This window comes from Oryctolagus cuniculus, chromosome 6, assembly GCF_051225735.1.
Source record: "Oryctolagus cuniculus isolate XC-2025 breed Fujian yellow rabbit chromosome 6, ASM5122573v1, whole genome shotgun sequence".
Lineage (NCBI taxonomy): Eukaryota > Metazoa > Chordata > Mammalia > Lagomorpha > Leporidae > Oryctolagus > Oryctolagus cuniculus.
The window spans coordinates 48,476,292-48,495,152 of NC_142872.1; the positions used below are offsets into that span (position 1 = coordinate 48,476,292).

The 18,861-nt window shown below is 52.4% G+C and overlaps 1 protein-coding gene across 5 annotated transcripts in view; it reads right to left on the reverse strand.

Moving 5' to 3' along the window:
• Positions 1–18,861, reverse strand: part of CCNJL (cyclin J like) — a 61,755-nt gene that overhangs the window by 9,865 nt on the left and 33,029 nt on the right. For 4 of the 5 annotated variants that reach the window (XM_089335024.1, XM_089335025.1, XM_002710350.5 and 1 more), the window contains exon 3: positions 17,295–17,508. In XM_089335024.1, coding sequence (XP_089191150.1) covers positions 17,295–17,508 — 214 coding nt within the window. Of the gene's footprint in view, positions 1–17,294; positions 17,509–18,861 lie in introns of those variants that run through there. The other variant, XM_089335027.1, reaches the window with a different exon arrangement.

The following is an 18,861-nucleotide window of genomic DNA, read 5'->3' on the forward strand; positions in this document are numbered from 1 at the left end:
AAGAACACAACAATGAACATACAAGACGCTTCCCCCAGACTTCCCAGGGCTGTTACTGAGCCACATTCACTCTGTGTTTGTGGGAACACCGGAGATCAACAGTGGCTTCATGGGAAGTTTCCGGTGGGGTGTCAGATGGGACATGCATCCACTCAAGGTCATCTTCTTATAAATCACAATGCTATTAGAAGTTCTAAGACGTCAACATTAACGCAATAACACCTTTAAAATATTCAGTCCACATCTGAGATCCTCCCCAAATGCCTTTTATCACCGCTGCTTCCTTGTCTGATCTAGGACCCAAATTCGGTTCACACACACACAGTCTGTTACACCTCTTCAGTCACCTTCATGGTTTTGGTTTTGTGGGACACTGCCTCTTGGGAAGACTCTAAGCCAGCTGTCATAAAACGTCCCACGTTCCGGATTTGCCTGTTTCTTCATGATCAGATGCAGGTTTTGACGAGAAAACTGCAGAGGTGTTGTTCTACCCTTGTTCTCAGACCCCCTCAGTTTGGCCCAGCAATACCAATGCTGTCTGACGCTTATTCACTCTTCCTGTGAAATCAATGTAACCATTGTTATTCACCTGCCAGCTGATGTCCAGGGACTCTGACCATCTTGTTTCTCAACAACCTTTAACCCCCTGGCTCGGAGCCATGGATGATCCTTGCCTAAGCTATTACAGCGGGGGTCAAAAAACTAGTTACACAAGTCCCATCGTTCCATCCACATTCGTGTTTACTTTTTTCTGTGTATTTGGGAGGAAGAGAAACAGACAGCTCCCATCTGTTGGCTCACTCCCCAGATGCCCACAACAGCTGGGGCTCGACCAGGCCAAAGCCAGCCAGGAACACCAGCCAAGTCTCCCAAGTGGGCAGCGGCCATCACTGCTGCCTCTTGGGGTCTGTAGCATTGGGAGGCTAGAACTGGAAGCCAGAGACACGAAAGGAACCCAGGTACTCTAACGTGGGACACAGGCATCTTAACTTCTAGGCTAAATGCCTGCTCCCATTCTTTTTTGATGTTCGCGTTGTCCCGAACTGGAACATAGGGGCTCTTTCAATGTACTCCTGAAATCAAAACAAGTCCCAGACCTATCGAAGTCCTCACTCCAGGTCTTGGTGGGCAGGCACACACGTGTGCCCGTGTCATTGGTGGTGGAGGTGAAGTGTGTAAGTAGCGCCTCCTACCTGCCTTTTATACACCTGGCCGGCTGGGGCACACCACCAGTCCCTGAGGCTGTTGCACAGTGGATCAACGGCGAGTGAGTCCAGCCAAGTGGCTATGCCACAGCGGCTAGACACCGTCTACCCCGTGTCACCAGGATTCTCACAGACTGCCTGCTCTTTTCCTTTACTGGCATTAAAAAAATTATGGTCAAAACCACATGACAAAAAAATTTCCCATGTGTAACTGCACAGTGCAGGGATACTAAATACACTCACAGTGTTAATGCAATGATGGCCACTGCCCAGCCACAGGACCCTTCTCTTCTGTAAAACAGAAACTCTGAATCCATGCGACACTCCCTCCCCTTCCCTCTCTAGCCCCTAGCAAACCCCATTCTAGTCTGAATGTGGCTTCTCAGATGACTGGCTTATCTTCTTCCACCTACTGTTTGGACAACCAAGCCTCCAGACAAACCAAACAGGGTTCCTGACTATTTGAATTAGGGCCAAGAGAAGTAATATTAACTACTTTAAAAAGAAAAAACCCTCACAAAATCCATTTATCAGGGAAAAATTTAAATACACTAAAAAACAAAAGGAAAAAGGGAGTGGGAGCCAGCGATGTGGTGCAGTGAGTCAAGCCACTTCCTGTGAAGTAGCCCATATGGGTGCCAGTTCGAATCTTGGCTGCTCCACTTACAACTGAGCTCCCTGCTAACGTGCCTGGAAGAGGAAAGCAGTGGGAGATGGCCCAAGTACTTGAATCTCTGCCATCCATGTGGGAGACTCAGATGAAGCTCCTAGCTTTGGCTTGGCCCAGCCCCAGTCATTTGGGAGGCTGGAATCAGGAGCAGAGTTGGGACTTGAACCCAGGCACTCCAATATGGGATGTAGGTGTCCCAAGAGGCATTCGAAGCACTGAGCCAAATGCCTGGCTCTAAGGACCTTTCTGCTGCTGCTTCCCTTCCTCAGATTCCTCTTCCTTGGAGAAGTGACCCCCAGGAGGAGGAGAACTCCACCAGCTTTATCTATGGTCATGGAGCCAGCAACCATAGCCAGCCAGGATTGTGGGAGGGGAATGGCTTTCCTGGGGACCTCAAGTTCAGGGTCAGGTGCCAGTTTCCCATCCTGGCTCCCCTGTCTCCATGTACATGATCTTGGGCGTCGTCTGGAAATCCACACCTGGGACGTCAGGTGGTGAGGAGGGCTCAAGGACACAGTGCAGGGTCACGACAGGCACAGGACCCCTGGCACTAGGGCTGTGCTAATTACTGGACATGGTGTCTCTTCTCTCAGCCCAGACATGGAGTTTTCTCAAGTCCTGTCAGTTGGCACAGAGAAGCTGCTAGGGTAGGAGCTGATGCCACAAGACACTTTCTTGCAGGTTTTGAAAGAGGGGTGGAGGTTGGGGCCAGCGCTGTGGCATAGCGAGTAAAGCTGCATCCAATATGGATGCTGGTTCAAGTCCCGGCTGATCTACTTCTGATCCAGCTCTCTGCTATGGCCTGGGAAAGCAGTCGAAGACGGCCCAAGAGCTTGGGCCCCTGCACCCACGTGGGAGACCCGGAAGAAGCTCCTGGCTCCTGGCTTCGGATTGGTGCAGCTCCGGCCATTGCGGCCAACTGGGGGAGTGAACCAGCAGATGGAAGATCTCTCTCTCTCTCTCTCTGTGTAACTCTTTCAAATAAATAAAATAAATCTTTTTTAAAAAAAAAAATAGGGGTGGAGGTGAGCACAACAAAATTTTCCCTCACCTCCTACCTGATCTCATTGCACCTGCCTCCTTCCCCAGGACAGTGACCCTGAACTCCAATCCTTCCAATGGTGAGTTCTAGGCTCTCAGTCAGATGTGTGTGTGTGTGTGTGTGTGTGTGTGTGTAGGCAGAGGGGCATGTGTTGGGTTCAAGGCCTGTGCAGGTGCCGCTCCCTGGGGTGGGATGGTCCCAGGTCTCCCAAGTAGGCAGCAAGAGGCAGAGGGCCCACACACCAGGGTGTGAGCTCCAGGAGGGCGGCAGCACCAATGACATCCGGTTCTCTCCCCTGCTCCCTGGACCTGACACACACCAGCATCACAGCCGCTGTTAGCCAGGACCACACCGCATTTTCTGTGGGGGAGGAGGGCTGTGCTGTTCTGCCCTTAGCGGTGCCCCTCAGTTAATTCTGGCAAGAGCCCTGGAGAAGCTGAGGGTGTTCCGTGCAAACAGCAGCTCCGGAGGCCTGAGTGAGTGGCCCCAGTCACCCAGCTGGATGTCTGTGAGTCGGAGGCCACATCTGCCTCATAGATGCTAGAGGTTGCATTCAGCTGGCACAGTATCTGGCATAAAGTTCACACTCAATACATAGTTGATTTTCTTTAAATAAATGAACAAAAGGCCCCAAAGGCCCGAACGCCCCCTGCACTCCCCCCGCATCCACAAGTGGGAGCAGTAATTCAGGTAGATGCGGGTGGCAGGCAAGCTACTGCAGCCTCCCCCACCTAACCCAGAACCCTGTCCTCCACACACGCTCGGGTCTTCAACCTCCCCTCCGCTTATGCCATTTAGCATTTTAACTCCAGGCCTTTTCCATTCAAATCTGCGTCCTCAATAGGACTTAGTTCTTTCTTCCAGTGATGGAATTTCTGTGGCTCTCTAACAGGACGCATTCTCTCACAAAGGTGGCCCTCCTGCTCTTCCCTGAAGAAGGGACAGGTTTTGAGCTCTTTGATGTGGAATGAGAGGCTACACCGAGGACAGCAGCCCCGAGAAAGGCTGTGTGAACCAGGCAGCTGGTGGGGCAGAGCCCACGCTCTTTGGATCCAGCCCGGGTGCTGCTGAGGCTCGGCCCCTTCCTGGCTGGGTGGCCTGTGCTTCCTTATCTGTGACAGGGGACTCACATGAGCAGAAATGAGGATGACAGCTGATGGCTCAGTGTGCTTACAACAGCATCTTTACAAACCTGTGCTTAATTCCAGACCAACCTTGCAATCACAGCCACAGGTAAGGTGAGAGCTGGGCATCCGGAAGGGATCTGATAGGGAGACAAAGCAAGGGACGAGGCTGGGAAGGCCAGAGGCAGCGGGGAGTGAGCAGCATCTCCCGCCCTCTCTGCTCTCAGGACCAGCTGCAGGTGCACCCAGAGGTTGGGAAGTGTCCTGGGGAAACAAGCCCCCCACACCGGTTGCCCCAGGCTCCAGGAGTCCACTAGGCAGGCCCAGGGAGCCCGCCTGGCTAGACTCCCATCCTCCCCCAGGAAACTGAGCACAAGGCCCCTCCTCCCTCCTTCCTCTCCGGCAAGCAAGCTGTTCTGCTTTCAGCCGCATCTCCTGTCCCTGGCCCTGAGCAGGCGTGGGTAAATAACGGATGAATGAAGCGAGGGAGGGGGACTGAAGGCAAGCACATTTGGACAGGCTGAAGGAGTTCCTGCGTCTAATTTTGGATACGGAGACGAGGTTGTGGGTGGCTGCTTTCCTCGGGAGGAAACTGTGAACATGCCTCCCGGGCCAGAGGTGGCACTCGGCCAGCTGGGTCACCGCAGGCTTCCTCTCCTGCGGCGAGGACTTCCCTGTCACGGGAGGGGAAACTGGTGCAATGACTGCACACGGCGCCTCTGTGGATCCCTGGCTGCTCTGCACTCTACTTTCCAACCGACCCAAATGTCACCAGGTGTCGCGAAAGCAGGGCCTGTGGGACAGGGGCCGCTGGGCATGCAGGGGTGGGGGTGGGACAGAGCCCTCTCCCGTCACGAAGGTGCTGGGTGACTCCCCTGCAGCATGCTCACTCCCAGTCCTCCAGTGTCCGCCTCAGGTCAGCTCTACAGACTTTAGGAAGAACAGAGCAGCACGGCCAAAGAAGTGGACGCAGGGCCCTTGGATGTTCCCGCCTCTGCTGGGAGCTGGGAGAAGCAAGAGGGAGCCAATCCTGGCCACAGCTGTCAAGTTACGAGGGGGAGCCACTTCCAGACGCAGGGCGCAGTCCTGTGGGTCGGTGTTTTCCTCTAGGCTCCGCCGCTCAGAGCACAGAGTACCCAGGAGGCCCTCCGCAATCCTCCACTTGCTGGCCCCAGTCTTCCTGGTATGGCCAAGGAAGGAAGTGACACGGCCGCCACTCTACAGTGGCTCCTCTGAGTCCAGTACCTGCGTTCCCATCCCTTCCTTCCTGTATGCTTTCAGGCAAGCTGGCTACCTTACTGGCCCCTGGTTTCCTCCTCAGTTATCTGCCTGCCCCATAGCATTGTTTTAAGGACTGAAAGAGAAAACACGTGCAAAAAAACCTCAGAACACTGCCTGGCAAATACACATCAACATTAGGGGCGGGCACTGGGTGCAGCAGTTAAGATGCTGCTTGGGAAACTAACATCCTCATATCAAGCGCCTGGGTTTGGGTCCCAGCTCCGCCTCTGACTCCAGCTTCCTGCTGATGCACACCCTGTGAGGCAGCAGGTGGTAGATCAAATACTTTTTAGGGTCCTGCCACTCACTTGGGAGACCGAGACTGAGCTGGGGGCTCCTTGCTCCCACCTGGCCCAACCCTGGCTCTTGTAGACATTTGGGGAGCAAACCAGAAGATGAAAAGATCTGTCTCTGCCTTTCAAAAAAACAATGAAAATTAATAAACACTAGCTGCTCCAAGTTAACACTGTTAATAACAGAGTAACAGTAACTCCCCAAATTCTGTTTATAGAAAAAAATGTAGCAAGATTACAAGTGATTTTTATTTTACTGTTTATATCTTTGCTACCTTCTAATTTCCTACAAAGAATGAATATCACGTTCCTACTGAAGAGAAACAGTCTACACTCCTCACAAGGCAAGACACTGCTGATGAGAACCTGGAAGCCAGAACTGTCAGAGCGACCACCAGAGAAGGTTCCAGAATGTGGGTCTGCTCCAGTCCATGAGTTTCTCAGCATGAATCTGCTTTACAAGAGTTCGAAAGTCAGGAGGCGTCAGATTTTCCTAGGAGAGACCCAGAAACCTCACCGTGTCAGTGACAAAGAGACTTTTCCTGTCTAGACACCAAAATGCTTGCAATTAAAATCAGGATCCAGGAGATGGCAAAAGGCAACACACACACCTTGAAGTCACTCTGGAAAACCCAGACAAGCACACCAGACACAAAAAACAATCTCTAACCTCTCCACCCTGCGACCTAACAGGCTCGCGTACTTCCCTAGGGGCTAAGACTGGTCTCAAACTTAACAGAAACAGACACTGTAGGCAGGTGACGGGTGCCCAGCACGGTGTAGGCTGCTGTGACAGGCGTCACTCCCCAGTGTCGAGGGGCAGCTCCGCCAGGAGCTGTGTGAGGGGTGTCCTGGTCGAGGGCTCCGGAACACCTCCCGCACCTCAGCAATTCACAGAGGGAACAGGCGTGCGGCAATCCTGGTGCCAACAGGGATGCATGAAGGCTACAGGACAAACATGACAGACAGGGCTCAGGGAGAACCTAAGTAAGAAGACAAAAACCCAAGGCTTGCTCGAAGCAGCCGAGCCTCAGAGAGGAGGAGAGCAGAGGAGCGCTCAGTGTCAGTGTCCTGCTCCTTTCCTGCTCGCTGTGTGAGCCCAGCTCTTCTCCCAGCTGCGAGGACACTTGGACTTTCTCGGCTGGCTCGATCTGGCACATGCCGGGAGACCAGCTGGTCTCTCCAGGTTTACACGCTGCTACCTCAGGGGACACCTCTGGGTTATAGAGCAGAGTGAGGTGGGGGCCTAGTCTGTTTTACACTTCATTGTCTCCCATCGACCAGCACAGCCTGGTGCATGGCAAGTACCTCAGGGTGGAAGACATCACCTTCGGCGACAGGCACCATGGACAAAGCCCCCGAATCTCTGGGCTGACAGTGTCTACAACCCAGCAGAGGTCAAATAACTGTTTTCAGAATGTGTGCGGTCAGTTCAAACCACTCATGCAGCTTGAGATCCGGCCCTACCCCCACCCCCCAATCTCTAGAAAAATCCAAGCACTTAGAGCCCAGGGGCCCAGGCCTTGGACAAACAGTTCCGGACGCTAGACTTGCTACAGCAGATCATACAATTTGAGAGCTTCCGGCCCCGCCAGCTGTCTGACAGGCAGTGCACACAAAATCCCTCCCCTGAAATGGCTCTTAGGCCTGCCTGTCTGCTGGGACAGGAACAGGAAATGGAAAATCACCCTGTCCCCGGCTCCCGGGGCTGTGACATTCATGTCCCATGCCTGGAATTGCTCAGCATGCCTCTCACGGGACAGACCACCCCTTCCAGTCTGTCCTGTGCTGTCTGGCCACTTCCCTCTCCTCCTTCCCCCTGCTCCATGTCACCAGTCACACCTCCGCTGGAGCAGCTTTCGGGGGGAGGGGTAAAGACCCCAGCGACCGTCACATGAAGTGCACAGTCAAACCTACGACCAGCCCCGATTCCTGGAATGCTGAAGTGGTTTCAAACGCTCCCTGTGGCAGGAGGAAATGGGGTGTTCCTCCTGGCCGCTCTTGCATGACCCGCAAGGATCTGGTAAATCACCGCCTGCGTATGGCCTGCCAGGCTTCCTTGCAGGTTTGGGGTAAAGTCTCAATAAATCTCACACTTTGTCTGAACTACACCCCTGGAAAAGACACTAGGAACTCCCTTTGTAGCCGCTGCCTACAATCACAGCCCTGGAGGCATCTCAGGCGCCCCCAGCTTTGGCAGGAAGAAGCTCATGGGTTCATCTTCGTTAGCCAGGGCGGGATTAAGGCTGCTTTCAAGTTTCTGAAACCTTCGGCAACAGCACCAGTGGGGTCACCCCACCCCGCCCCCCTGCTTTTCAGCAGTAGCAGCTGCCCATTAATCAGAGCAGGGGTGAAGGGCTTAGAAGAGGAAAGGGTGGTTTATTGGGGGAAGGACAGCCCCTCCCAGACTCTCCTGAGGCCTTGAGAGGCACCAGGCAGGCGACAGCTTTTATTGGTATTTGCCCTAAGACATGAGGCTATTGATTTGTGGCTTAAAGAGCTCTAAAGGCAACGGGTCTAAGAAGCACCCCTGGTCTGACAGCAGAGCACAGATGAGGAACGCTAATGCGCTGCCCAGGGCACACCGTGAACGCCACCTGCAGACACTAGTGAGAGGCCAGGAATGCAGAGAGATGCTTTTTTTTTTTTTTTTTTTTAAAGATTTATTTTATTTATTTGAAAGGCAGAGTGAGAGAGAGAAAGACACACAGAGAAAACTCTTCCATCGGCTGATTCACTCCCCAAATGGCTGCAATGAAGCCAGGAACGAGGAACTCGATCCTGGTCTCCCGTGCAGGTGGCAGGAACCCAAGCACTTGGGCCGTCTGCTGCTGCTTTCCCAGGTGCATTCACAGGGAGCTGGATCACAAGCAGATCAGTCAGGACTTGAACCGGTACTCTGATATGGGACGACGGTTTTGCAGGTAGGAGGTTAACCTGCTGCACCTCAACACTGGCCCCGAAAAAAAATTTTTTTTTGGATTATTTATGTCTATCTCTCTCTCTGTCACCCTGTCTTTCAAATAAATGAAATTAAATATAATTTTTAAAAACGAGTACAGGCTGATGGGGACGGACACTCCCTATCCGTTCGTAGGAGCGCATGAGTGTAACTACACACAGTTCGTTTCTGCTAGTCACAGAGGCCACCCTGGGACACGGAATCCGTGAGTATTAAACTCCTGTTGCTAAGGGAGGATGTGGGGTTAAGTTCCTGCGAGTCTCTGATCACATTTGGTCATGTGATCAACAGGCAACCCTGCTTTGTGTATTTGCTATACTGTACTGCCAACTCAGTAACAAGGAACTCCCGGCAGAAGCACTGGAAGTCATGCTGGCGTGACGCCTGTCCCATGTGGATTTCTTCTACGACACATCGCAGCCTGCTAGGGGTTAGGCCCACGAGGCAGCACTGCAGCTCTAGGCTTGGGGGCCACTTTAATCAGCAAAATCACCATGAATCACACAAACAAGGAAAGCTTGGCAGGGTCTAAAACACAAAAAGTACATGTGATTACGGTCTGCTGAGAGCTGAAACGAGGAGGCGGAGCCCAGGGCTGGTGCTGCCGCACAGCAGCTATCAAACTGTGAAGGTGCCAGTTCGTGTCCTGACTGCTCCACTTCTGATCCAGCTCCCTGCTAAAGGCAGGAAAGCAGCGGAGGATGGCCCAAGCATTTGGGGCACTGCCAACTACACGGGAGACCTGGATGAAGCTCCTGGTTCCTGGCTTCGGCTTGGCCCAGCCCACCACTCCCTCTCCCTCTCCTCCTCTCTTTCAATTAAATAAGTCTTTAAAAAAATAGAGACAGAGAGAAGGCACAGAGGGCCCAGCTCTGTCAGCTGGGGACACACGCAGGGTAAGTCACCTTTACCACTGCCCTGCACAGACCCACAAATGACCAGAGAAGCGCCACCGTTGATTTGGGGTTTACAGAAAAGCTCCTGCAGGTATACAGATTCACAAGGACAGAATGAAGACCCACTATACCTCTGGATATGCATACAGTGCTTCTAAAAATTATACTAGGTCAATTCTGCAAGAAGACATAAGAAATCGTTCCCGGCTGGTGCCGCGGCTCAATAGGCTAATCTTCCGCCTGCGGCGCCGGTTTCTGTCCCGGTTGCTCCTCTTCTAGTCCAGTTCTCTGCTGTGGCCCAGGAGTGCAGTGGAGGACAGCCCAATGCTTGGGCCCTGCACCTGCGTGGGAGACCAGGAGAAGCACCTGGCTCCTGGCTTCGGATCAGCGCGGTGCGCCGGCCGCAGCACACCGGCCGCAGCAGCCACTGGGGGGTGAACCAACAGAAAAGGAAAACCTTTCTCTCTGTCTCTCTCTCTCACTGTCCACTCTGCCTGTCAAAAATTAAAAAAAAAAAAAAAAAAGAAAAGAAATCATTCCCAGAAATTGCCTTTGAAGACTGGGATGGGAAACATTTTGTTTTATTTTATTTTATTCTTTGGAGCCCACCTTTCAAGTGAGTATACCATTTCTAAGTGTGTAAGTCTCTAGCTTGGAGATGGGCTGCCTCTCCTCCAGGTAAGCTCCACAGAGCACAGCAGGTTCATCCAGGGTCCACAGGGGAGTCCTGGCCTGGAACAGAGGCCACAAGACCTTCTGGCTCAACACTCTTCTCTCCCCAGGGGGAGGATGGGTGCTGAGCTAAAGGTCAGTGTAGGACTTGATCTCCCCTCCATAAACCAGACGCCAGCACTAAACCCCAAGGGAGAGACAGCTCTGCCGCCCCCACCTTCCACTGGTTCTCCCAGGCCTGAAGCAGCTAGCCAGGGGCAGGAGGGGACTCAGTCCGGAGGAATAAAGCTCCCAGTGAGACACTTGGTTTCCCTAGGGAGGGTGAGGGTGCAGAATGGACAAGGAAAGAAAATGGAAGCTGGCAAAGCAAAAAGTATGATGGGTGTAGGGTTAGACGGGGAGGGGGGAAGAATAGGACAGGGAGACGAGGGCTAATCCAGCAACATTGTCCACCAGGCAGTTTATCTGGCATAATCCATGGTTCATTCTCCCCACTGTAAATGAAAATGGTTTTATTTTTCCAATTATAAGAACATGTGAGTACCTGTGGGTTTTGAAGGATGTGCGTCAGGTTGTGGGGCTGTGGGGGTGGAGGTGGGGAGGAACTCATTTACACACTAGGTTCTTTTTTTATAATAGTAACATCACTCATCCTTTTCATGTCATAACAGTAAGGTCTTACGTTCAAGGCCATTACAAAAAGGACACTCCTCCTGCCTCTCTGGCCTCCTCTCCTGTACTTCCTGCTTCCTCCGCTGACCCACACCCAGGGCATGGACTCTACAATCCAGTTTCCACGGAGCAGCAACCACCAGCCAACAGCAAAACTCCAGTTTCTGATAACCTTCAACACAGAATTTCCATGTGATCCACAATTCAACTCCAATAGCTACACTCCAAAGAGCTGAAAATAGGTTCCAGAATATTCCTAGCATCACTATTCACAATAGCTAAAAAGTGAAACCAAACTGAACAGCCATCACTAAATGACTGGATAAACTGGGGTATATACAAGGGAGTATCATTTAGCCACAAAGGGAGCAACACATGGATACACGCTACAACATGGCTGAGCTTGGAAAGCATCATGTAAAATGACAGTTTCCACACACGAGTGGCCATGTATCATATGATCCCCTTGAGGCTTTTAGTGTTTATTTGCTTATTTCGTCTGCTTGAAAGGTAAAGTGAGAGAGAGATACAGAGAGAGAGCGTGATATGGAGAGAGGTCTTCCATCCACTGATTCTCTCTCCAAATGTTCACAACAGCTAGAGGCTGGGCCAGGCAGAAGCCAGGAGTCTTGAACTCCATCCAGGATGCCCACATGGCTGGCAGGAACCCAAGTACTTGAGTCATCACTGCTGCCTCCCAGGTGCATTCACAAGAACCTGGGTTGGAAGTGGAGCAGCTGCTAAGATTCAAACCAACACTAACAACAGGCGTCTCAAATGACAACTTAATCCTAGGCACCACAACACCAGCCCTACAGGGTGCCTTGTAGATGAAAGAGCCAGAAAAGGCAAACGCATCAGACAGAAAGCGGGTTAGCTGTGGCCACGGCTGTGGGTGGGAAATGAAAATTTTCTGAAACAACAGACAGTGACAGGTGTACAACAGTATGAACGTTCTAAATGCCATTGAACTGTATACTTTAAAATGGCTAACACGGTGAATTTCAGGTTTTTAGATGAATTTTACTTCAATGTAAAGAAAAAAAAAAAACCCAAGCCATGTGACCTTGGGAGTTACCCAGCCCCTCTGAAACTATGAAACGGGTAGCTGGCAGCACAACCACAGAGGCTAGTGGGGAGGATTTCAGTGTGCGGCTCGGTAGGGACACGGAGGAAGGGGCCAGCAAGCGGCAAGGCAGTGACTGCCGTGAGCTGTCAACAGCAGCTCACCTGGCAGCCGTGGGGCCTCCACCATGCTGTGGTCCTCCCAATTCAGTAAGAACAAACTGACCGTTCGAGGAGGGGTGAGGTATAAGGTGAACGACTGAAGAGGAGGATGACTAGGGGCAGGCGCTGTGGCGCGGTGGGTAAAGTAGCCTGCAGTGCCGGCACTGGATAAAGACACCAGTTTGAGTCCTGGCTGCTCCACTTCTGATCCAGCTCCCTGCTAACAGCCTGGGAAAAGCAGCAGACCTGGAAGAAGCTCCTGGCTCGAGGCTTTGGCCTGGCCCAGCTTTGGCTGTTGTGTGCATTTGGAGAGTGAACCAGCAGATGAAGATCTCTCTGTCTCTCCTTCTCTCTAACACTGATTCATAAATAAATGAATTTATTTTTTTTAAAAGAAAAGGATGACTCCTAATATCCAGAGTATATTTATATCTGTACCCTATTTAAATATATGTATTTAATTTTTTATTAGGTTATTTGGTTTTTTTAGAGGCTTATTTATTTATTTAAAAGCAGAGTTACAGAGAGGCAGAGGCAAAGAGGGGGTGGGGGGAGAGGGAGAGAGAGGGAGAGAGGGAGAGAGGGAGAGAGGGAGAGAGGGAGAGAGGGAGAGAGAGGGAGAGAGGGAGAGAGGGAGAGAGAGAGAGTTCACTCCCCAGATGGCCACAATGGCTAAAGCTGCGCCAATCTGAAGCCAGGAGCCAGGAGCCTCCTCTGGTCTCCCAAGCGGGTGTAGGGGCCCAAGGATTTAGACCATCTTTTCACTGCTTTCCCAGGCCATAGCAGAGAGCTGGATCGGAAGTGGAGCAGCCAGGACTCAAACTGGCGCCCATATGGGATGCTGGTTCTAGGGCTGGCACTGTGGCGCAGCAGGTTAACGCCCTGACCTGAAGCGCCAGCATCCCATATGCATGCAGGTTTGAGACCATGCTGCTCCACTTCCAATCCAGCTCTCTGCTATAGCTTGGGAAAGCAGTAGAAGATGGCCCAAGTCCTTGGGCCCCTGCACCCATGTGAGAGACCTGGAAGAAGCTCCTGGCTTCAGATCAGTGCAGTTCCAGCCATTGCGGCCAATTGGGGAATGAACCAGAGGATGGAAGACCTCTCTCTCTCTCTCCCCCTCTCTTCCTCTCCTCTCTCTGGGTAACTCTGACTTTCAAATAAATAAATAGATCTTAAAAAAAAAAAAAAAAAAAAAAAAAAGGATGTCAGCACTGCAGGCAGTGGCTTTACCCGCTATGCCACAGGGCCAGCCCCTCACTTGTTTATTTGAAAGAGAGAGATAACTTCCATCTGTTGTTTCACTGCCCAAATGCCCACAACTGCCAGGGCTGGGCCAAGGCCAAAAAACTATGAGCCAAGAACTCCACCCAGGTTTCCCATGTCAACAGCAGAAGCCCAAACACTAGGGCTATCACCATGACCTCCCAGGTATGTATCAGCAGGAGGCTGGAGTCAGAGCCAGATCCAGGCATTGAACTCAGGTAATCCAATATGGGATGTGGGCATCTTACCCACAGTCTCAACTGCAAGGCTTACCACTGCCCCGTTCCATATTTACATTAAGTCGCTCTCCTTTGTTAAAGGAGGAGACATAGTTAACTCCATCTCAGAACCAAAAGGGCAGCTTCAGCAGGTCCACTGTGGAACAACCTATAGGCTCTCATTTACCCCACCTCCTTCCGCAGGCCTGCAGACATGGGCTGATTGATGGAAGCAAAAGGGACTGCATGCAGGCAGGAAGGTCCCATCTAAGCAGAGGCCATTACCTGGAAACAGCTTTAGAAACTTGAAAACCAACAGGTGGGGGCAAGAACCCTAGCTCTTCCTCTCAGAATAATCTGGTACCAGACAGCTCAGGCCAGGTGACCTCCTGGTGGTTGAGAGTGGGCCTGGGCAGCCAGGAGGGGGTGAACAGGACCTCAGGCTGTCATGGAAACTCTTCTTTCCTCAGGCCTATGCCACATATGGCAGGTGTCCTGAAACATCCATTCTTGCTGCCTGGGGCTGGCTGCTGCCCTCCAACATGCGGGAGGGACGTGTGCCTCTGTCTGAAAGGCCCTCTCCCCTCCACCACGGCGACAGCAGCACAAAGGAGTCTCCAGTGTGCGCCTCACAGCCCGGCTCCGCAGACAGGCAGACGTGCGGGAAGGGTTTCCATGGCCCCATGGAAATCTAAGCTCCCTGCTCCCAGCAGGCTTCGATGTAGCCCACAGATCACAGACAGCAGCAGGCCAGAGGCCACGGTGCAGATTTCTCTCGTGCTGCCTGAAACGCGATGCCCATCCTGCCTTCGCCGTTAGGGGGGTCTTGCAAACCCTGCATTTCTTCCCAAGCTGACATCAGAGAGCTACTCATTGATTTGGGACCTTGAAGTAGCAAACAGGCTGGACTCCCAGCAAAACTGGATTCTGTGTAGAACACGGGAAATTCACCTGGCCCAAGGTGGATAAGAATCACAAATTATGAGACTAGAAACCTAAGCCAAAGGGATTATTTAAATTTTTTTTTTTTTTTTTTTTTTTTTACTTATTTGATAGGGGTGGGGGTGGGAGAGGGAGAGAGACAGAGATAGAAAGAGAGAATGAGTTTTCCCACCCACTGGTTCACTCCCCAAATGCCTGCAATGGGTAAGCCAGGAGAAGCCAGGAGCTGGAATCGCAATATATGGGTGGCAGGAGCCATCATTATCACCTCCCAGGGTTTGAATTAGCAGGAACTGGCATCAGGGAATTGACCCCAGGTACTCTGATGTGGGACATGGATGTCTTTTTTTTTTTTTTCCCCTTAGATTTATTTATTTTTACTTGAAAGTCACAGAGAGAGAAAGAGAGAGAGAGAGAGAGAGAGAGAGAGGTCTTCCACCCACTTGTTCACTCCCCAATTGGCCACAATGGCCAGAGCTGAGCCAATCCAAAGCCAGGAGCCAGGAGCTTCTTCTGAGTCTCTTACGTGGGTGCAGGGGCCCAAGGACTTAGGTCATCTTCGACTGCTTTCCCAGGCCACAGCAGAGAGCTGGATTGGAAGTGGAGCAGCTGGGACTTGAACCGGCGCCCATATGGGATGCCGGCACCACAGGCAGTGGCTTTACCCGTTACGCCATAGTGCTGGCCCCATGGGACATGGATGTCTTAACCATCCCTAAACACCTGCCCCTGCCAAAGGGACTATTCACAGTAGGTGCAAGGTGTCAGGGTGGAAAACCACATGGTATTTTGCAAAGTCTAAAACTGTGCATCGCAAGCTGGATGTCCATGTTTGGGGTGTGGGGGGGTATTATGGCCATGTGCCAAGGGCAGACAATGCCACCCAACAGAGTGAGTGCCATCTTCCCGCAGTGCCAGGGAGACCCGAGGATTGAGAACGGGTGTATAGGTAACTTAGAACAATGACATATGGGGAGAGGAATGGACCATCTGATTGAATTTTGAGGATAAACTACTAGATGTCTAAGAATGTCCTAATTACACTCTGAGCACAGTGTCGGGGGTACCCCAAACATCTGTGTTTAAGGTAACCTGGACAAGTGTGGAGTCCCGACGCTGCAGGAGCCGTTAGCTCCCTTCATTTCATTTATTCCACATGTTTTCTTGAGGGCTCATTGTGTGCCAGGTTGCTTTCGCTCCCTGAAACGCACTGCCTTGTGCAGGCAGTAGATGTGACTGCAAGGATGCTGGAGGGCTGCGTATCAGGGACTCTGCACCTGCCCAGAGTTTTCATGGGGATGCACGGTCTGAGTGATGTTTAACCTGGACCAGATGGGCAGGGGAAGGGAACAGTCCATGTATCTGTAACAAGAGGGGGCTTGGCCAGGGTGACAGAAGCCAGGGAGTGAAGAAGACAGAGGTCAGAGAGGCAGGACCTTAAGGGATAGTCTTTTTTTTTATTTTTTTAAAGCAGAATGCTGTAATTTACCTAGCCTTGCCTTTTTTTTTTTTTTAAAGATTTCTTTATTTGAACGAGTTACACAGAGAGAGAGAATCTTCCATCTGCTGGTTCACTCCCCAGATGGCTGCAACAGCCAGGGCTGACGCAGGCCGAAGCCAGGAGGCAGGAGCTTCATCTAAGTCTCCAGCATGCAGCGGCCCAAACCCTTGGACCATCTTCCACTGCTTTCCCAGGTGCGTTAGCACGGGGCTGGATCGCGAGTAGAGCAGCTGGGACACAAAGCGGCGTCCCTTTGGGATGCTAGTATTGCAGGAGGCAGCTTTACCTGCAATGCCGCAATTCTGGCCCCAAGGGAGGATCCTTTACCTAAGACTGCTGGTAAACCAGGGGATGGGTTTAAGCAACAGTGTGGCACAGCAGAACCATGTTTGAAGCTCACATGAGCAGCATCACTGTAACATGGCTATTTTTTTTTTTTTAATTTCTTTTGACAGGCAGAGTGGACAGTGAGAGAGAGAGACAGAGAGAAAGGTCTTCCTTTGCCGTTGGTTCACCCTCCAATGGCCGCCATGGCCGGCACGCTGCGGCTGGCGCACCGCGCTGATCTGATGGCAGGAGCCAGGTACTTATCCTGGTCTCCCATGGGGTGCAGGGCCCAAGGACCTGGGCCATCCTCCACTGCACTCCCTGGCCACAGCAGACAGCTGGCCTGGAAGAGGGGCAACCGGGACAGAATCCGGCGCCCCGACCGGGACTAGAACCCGGTGTGCCGGCGCCGCAAGGCAGAGGATTAGCCTAGTGAGCCGCGGTGCCGGCCGTAACATGGCTATTTCCACCAAAGCAGGCAGCTCACACCTATGCTATTTCCGTGAGGCCTCACTGGAAGGTGCACCCTAGGCCTAGTGATTACAGAATGAGCCCTGCTTAGGTCCACATCAAGTGCATTTCCAAACAGCTCTAACCACAGGAGATGCAAAGGTCCCCCTCCTAGCATGTTCAGAGTCCCTGCACCAGGAAGCAGGAGACACAGGGTTAAGAGCACAGGTTCTGGCATCATGCAGTTCTGGGCTCAAATGGTGCCTGCCACATATTAGCTGGGCAACCCAGCTTAACCTCTCTGGGCCTCAGTCAAATGGAGCATGAGGAGAAATGCTTCCTGTGGGTTGCTGCGTGGATTCGTGAAGGTCAAGCAGTTAAAATCCACATCTCTTATCCTGGTGCATGACAGATGCTAAAAAACGTTGATGATCACTCATCGAGTTCACACTCAGCATGGGATGAACACAGAAGCCGCGCAGGAGTCCTGACAGACGTAAAACAATCCCAGAAACAGCAGAGCAGAGGAAGCAGGCTTCTACTTACTTGCCAGCAGGAGGCAGGAGATGGCCACGGTGTACAGCTGCTTGGAGGTGGCGATGTTGTAGCGGTCCATGAAGTGGTCCAGCAGGTAGACAGCCAGGTGCCGGGCTGCAGGACAGAGCTGGCAGTGGCTGCTCAGCAGGGTCAGGACGTCCACAAAGAAGCGGCGGCTTTTCAGGAGCGGGGAGTGGGCGCGGAAGGCAGGCAGCTTCATTTCCTGCAGGACAAGCGGGACACAGGGCTCAGGGCTGCCTCCCTAGAGCCTTGGATGCCCTGGGAAGCAAGACCCGCAGTTCCCTCCATATTCACATCAGTTCTTCCAGTGCCAGCAAGGCTCCTCCATTCCTGACACTGCTGGGCCATCTCTTACCTGCCCTCCATAAGCACAGGCTCAGAACAGATTGGGGGCTTCTACATTAGCAGAGGAAGCCACTCATTCCTGGAGAAAGGGCTGCTGTGGGAGATGCATGAGGCCACAACAGAAGGAACATCAGACCCACAACCCAGCGGCGGCTCCACGCTCAGCCACATGTGTAACCCTGCTCACCTGCCTTCTCCTTTGCTTCCTCCTCAGTAGCTGAGGAGTAAATGAAAATATGTAGGCAAAACGCCCAGCACACAGTAACCACCCCCCGGTCCCACAGCTCATTCCCTCTGTGCCCAGGAATGGGAGGCAGCTTTTGGAAGGAAAACAAAAATCAACCTAAAAACGCTGTGGAAGTCAAAGCGCAAGAAACTCCCAAATGTTCTTCCCCCTGAGTCACTAATTGTTGACATTTCTGCCTTCTTTCCTCCTTATACACACACTTTTTTATGACAGAAAAGGCTTTACCATATAACCCACCTACATGAGACTCTTTTTTCCTTTTTTTTTTTTTTCTTTTTTGACAGGCAGAGTTAGAGAGAGAGAGACAGAGAGAAAGGCCTTCCTTTTCCATTGGTTCACCCCCCAAATGGCCGCTACGGCCGGTGCTCTGTGTCGATCAGAAGCCAGGAGCCAGGTGCTTCTTCCTGGTCTCCCATGCGGGTACAGGGTTCAAGGACCTGGGCCATCCTCCACTGCCTTCCTGGGCCACAGCAGAGAGCTGGACTGGAAGAGGAGCAACCGGGACAGAATCCGGCGCCCCAACCGGGACTAGAACCCAGGGTGCCAGTGCCACAGGTGGAGGATTAGCCTAGTGAGCCACAGTGCCAGCTCATGAGACCCTCTTTGTGGAGGAAATGTCCTGGGGCCACGGGCAGCTAAAGAGAAGCAGAACAGAAGGAAAACAGGAGAGAAGTTGGCAGAAAGAATGAGATTAAAACAAACTGGAAGCCGGCGCCGCGGCTCACTAGGCTAATCCTCCACCTTGCGGCGCCGGCACACCGGGTTCTAGCCCCGGTCGGGGCGCCGGATTCTGTCCCGGTTGCCCCTCTTCCAGGCCAGCTCTCTGCTGTGGCCCGGGAGTGCAGTGGAGGATGGCCCAAGTGCTTGGACCCTGCACCCCATGGGAGACCAGGAGAAGCACCTGGCTCCTGGCTTCGGATCAGTGCAATGCGCTGGCCGCGGCAGCCATTGGAGGTTGAACCA